Consider the following 1,863-nt stretch of genomic DNA (forward strand, 5'->3'; position numbering starts at 1 on the left):
GGAAACCACAAATGACAAAGTCTGAGTCTCTGGACCAACTGATGTCTTTGGCCCTTTGATTGCAGCAGATCATTAAGCTTGTCATGGCAGCTCTTGGGTGTTTATGCATATCTTGAGGAAGAATGGAGTATTGTCAACATAAAGACACAAGCAAGAAGTAAATGTACACAAGGCCACTGGCTAATAGCTGGCCACTGAGGTTTACCCCAAACAAACAGGTTATGTCTTCCTCCTCTGTTCCTGAGAAATGCTGATATTTCGGCACCAAAGCACCATTTATAAAGGTTTTATAAGCTGTAATTTTAATGGCTTTATAAATCAGTTTAATAGTGCTTTAGAGATCAGTCACAAGCATAAGAAAGCCATTTAAAAATCTAAAATGTGACAATATTATTTCTTTTCTTATTGGCGGAGCAGCACACTACCTTCAGTTGGATGCCAGGTTCTGCCACAGCTCTGAATGGGTTTGCCTGCCAGTAGATCTGCTCCACCTGCTTCCACATCACCACGTAGAAACTGGAGCTGTCCTGGTAGCCGAAGATAAATCCTGCGTAGTCGTCGTCCGTTACCGTATTTACATGAAAGGTCCCTTCAAAATCCACGCCGCTGAAAGCAGTGTAACCTGTGGGGGAAAATGTTGCACACATGTATGACTAGATATGGTAACGGACCAGCTACAGTTTTAAAGCACAAAGTGAAATTTATGGATACTTTGATCTTTATAGAAAGATTGAAGTTAAGCTGGTGGTGGTAGCTTCATATTCACCGTGCACTCATGAGAGAGGTGTCAGTCTTCTCATCTAATTCTTTGCAAGAAGCCTAATGAGCTACTTTCCCAAAATGTCAAAGTATTCCTTTAAACAGCTGATATGATGCACTTACCAACAGCCAACCCAGGATCACTGTTCATCGTCTGGACAATCTCTCTTCCCTGCAAGATTAAAAAAAAACCATGGATTTAAGATTTAATCAGATTAGAAGAAGTGTTTTGGGACACAAGAAATACAACAACAAAAGGAAAAAACAATGACTTAACCTGGTTCAGCACCACCCAGTTGGGGTCAATCTGTGCATCTCCCTCCGGATCTAAAACGACAGTCTGGTACTCCCTGAAGTCAGTGAGGGTGACTTCAGCATTTTCTGGACAAACATCGATGGTGTCGATGATAGTGTCGTTGTCAAAATCCGTCTCACAGACATTACCTATACCATTGCCTGAGGAGATAAATTAAAGAGCAGTCGTTGACTGACTTAAGAAGAAAACTTTTTCTTTATTTGTTGTTTAAGAAAATGACAGGAATTTCTCCTTTGATATGTCAGGAGTGCTGCCCACCGTCAGAGTCCTCCTGCAGAGGGTTGGGGATCAGACGGCAGTTATCGGGACCGGGCGGCAGCAGGTCTGGGATGCCGTCATTGTCATCATCATCGTCACACTCGTCACCCTTGCCGTCTTTGTCGGTGTCGAGCTGAGAGCTGTTGATGACAGCTGGGCAGTTGTCCCGAGAGTCTTGGTGACCATCACCGTCACTGGATAGACGAGAGTTTGATTTTATTGTCGTGTGAAAGTTTTTGATTTCCAGTACGACACAGAGAACTATTGTATTTGTGATGTGACTGATTAGGTCACACGATACCTGTCCTTGTTGGTGTCGCAGGGGTCTCCGATCAAGTCGTTATCAGCATCCATCTGAGAGAGTTAATGTGAGTTATTGTTGAGAGGAAACTGAACAAGGTCTGTGTTACCTTTGACAAAACAGGCAGCAAGGCAATGAACCCAACATATCTGCTGACATCTTTAATTACGTGACAGTTTTTATAAACGTCATTAGCAGGAGGGCAGCCAAAACAAGAACTTTAAGTTGT

The 1,863-nt window shown here is 42.9% G+C and overlaps 1 protein-coding gene across 1 annotated transcript; it reads right to left on the bottom strand.

The window, feature by feature from the left end:
* Window positions 1-425: 425 nt before the first annotated feature.
* On the bottom strand, window positions 426-1,715 carry LOC111666901 (thrombospondin-4-like; the record flags this gene model as incomplete). The annotated part of the gene is made up of 5 exons (XM_023422421.2): window positions 1,635-1,715; window positions 1,334-1,527; window positions 1,037-1,215; window positions 883-931; window positions 426-622 (listed from the first exon to the last, which is right to left on the bottom strand). Coding segments are annotated over exons 1-5 (672 nt in total), but the record flags the coding sequence as incomplete, so codon positions are not given.
* Between the last annotated feature and the right edge of the window lie 148 nt (window positions 1,716-1,863).

The sequence above is a fragment of the Seriola lalandi genome, unplaced genomic scaffold, assembly GCF_002814215.2.
Source record: "Seriola lalandi dorsalis isolate HSWRI2012SDOR001 ecotype SW California unplaced genomic scaffold, Sedor1 jcf7180002003179, whole genome shotgun sequence".
NCBI lineage: Eukaryota > Metazoa > Chordata > Actinopteri > Carangiformes > Carangidae > Seriola > Seriola lalandi.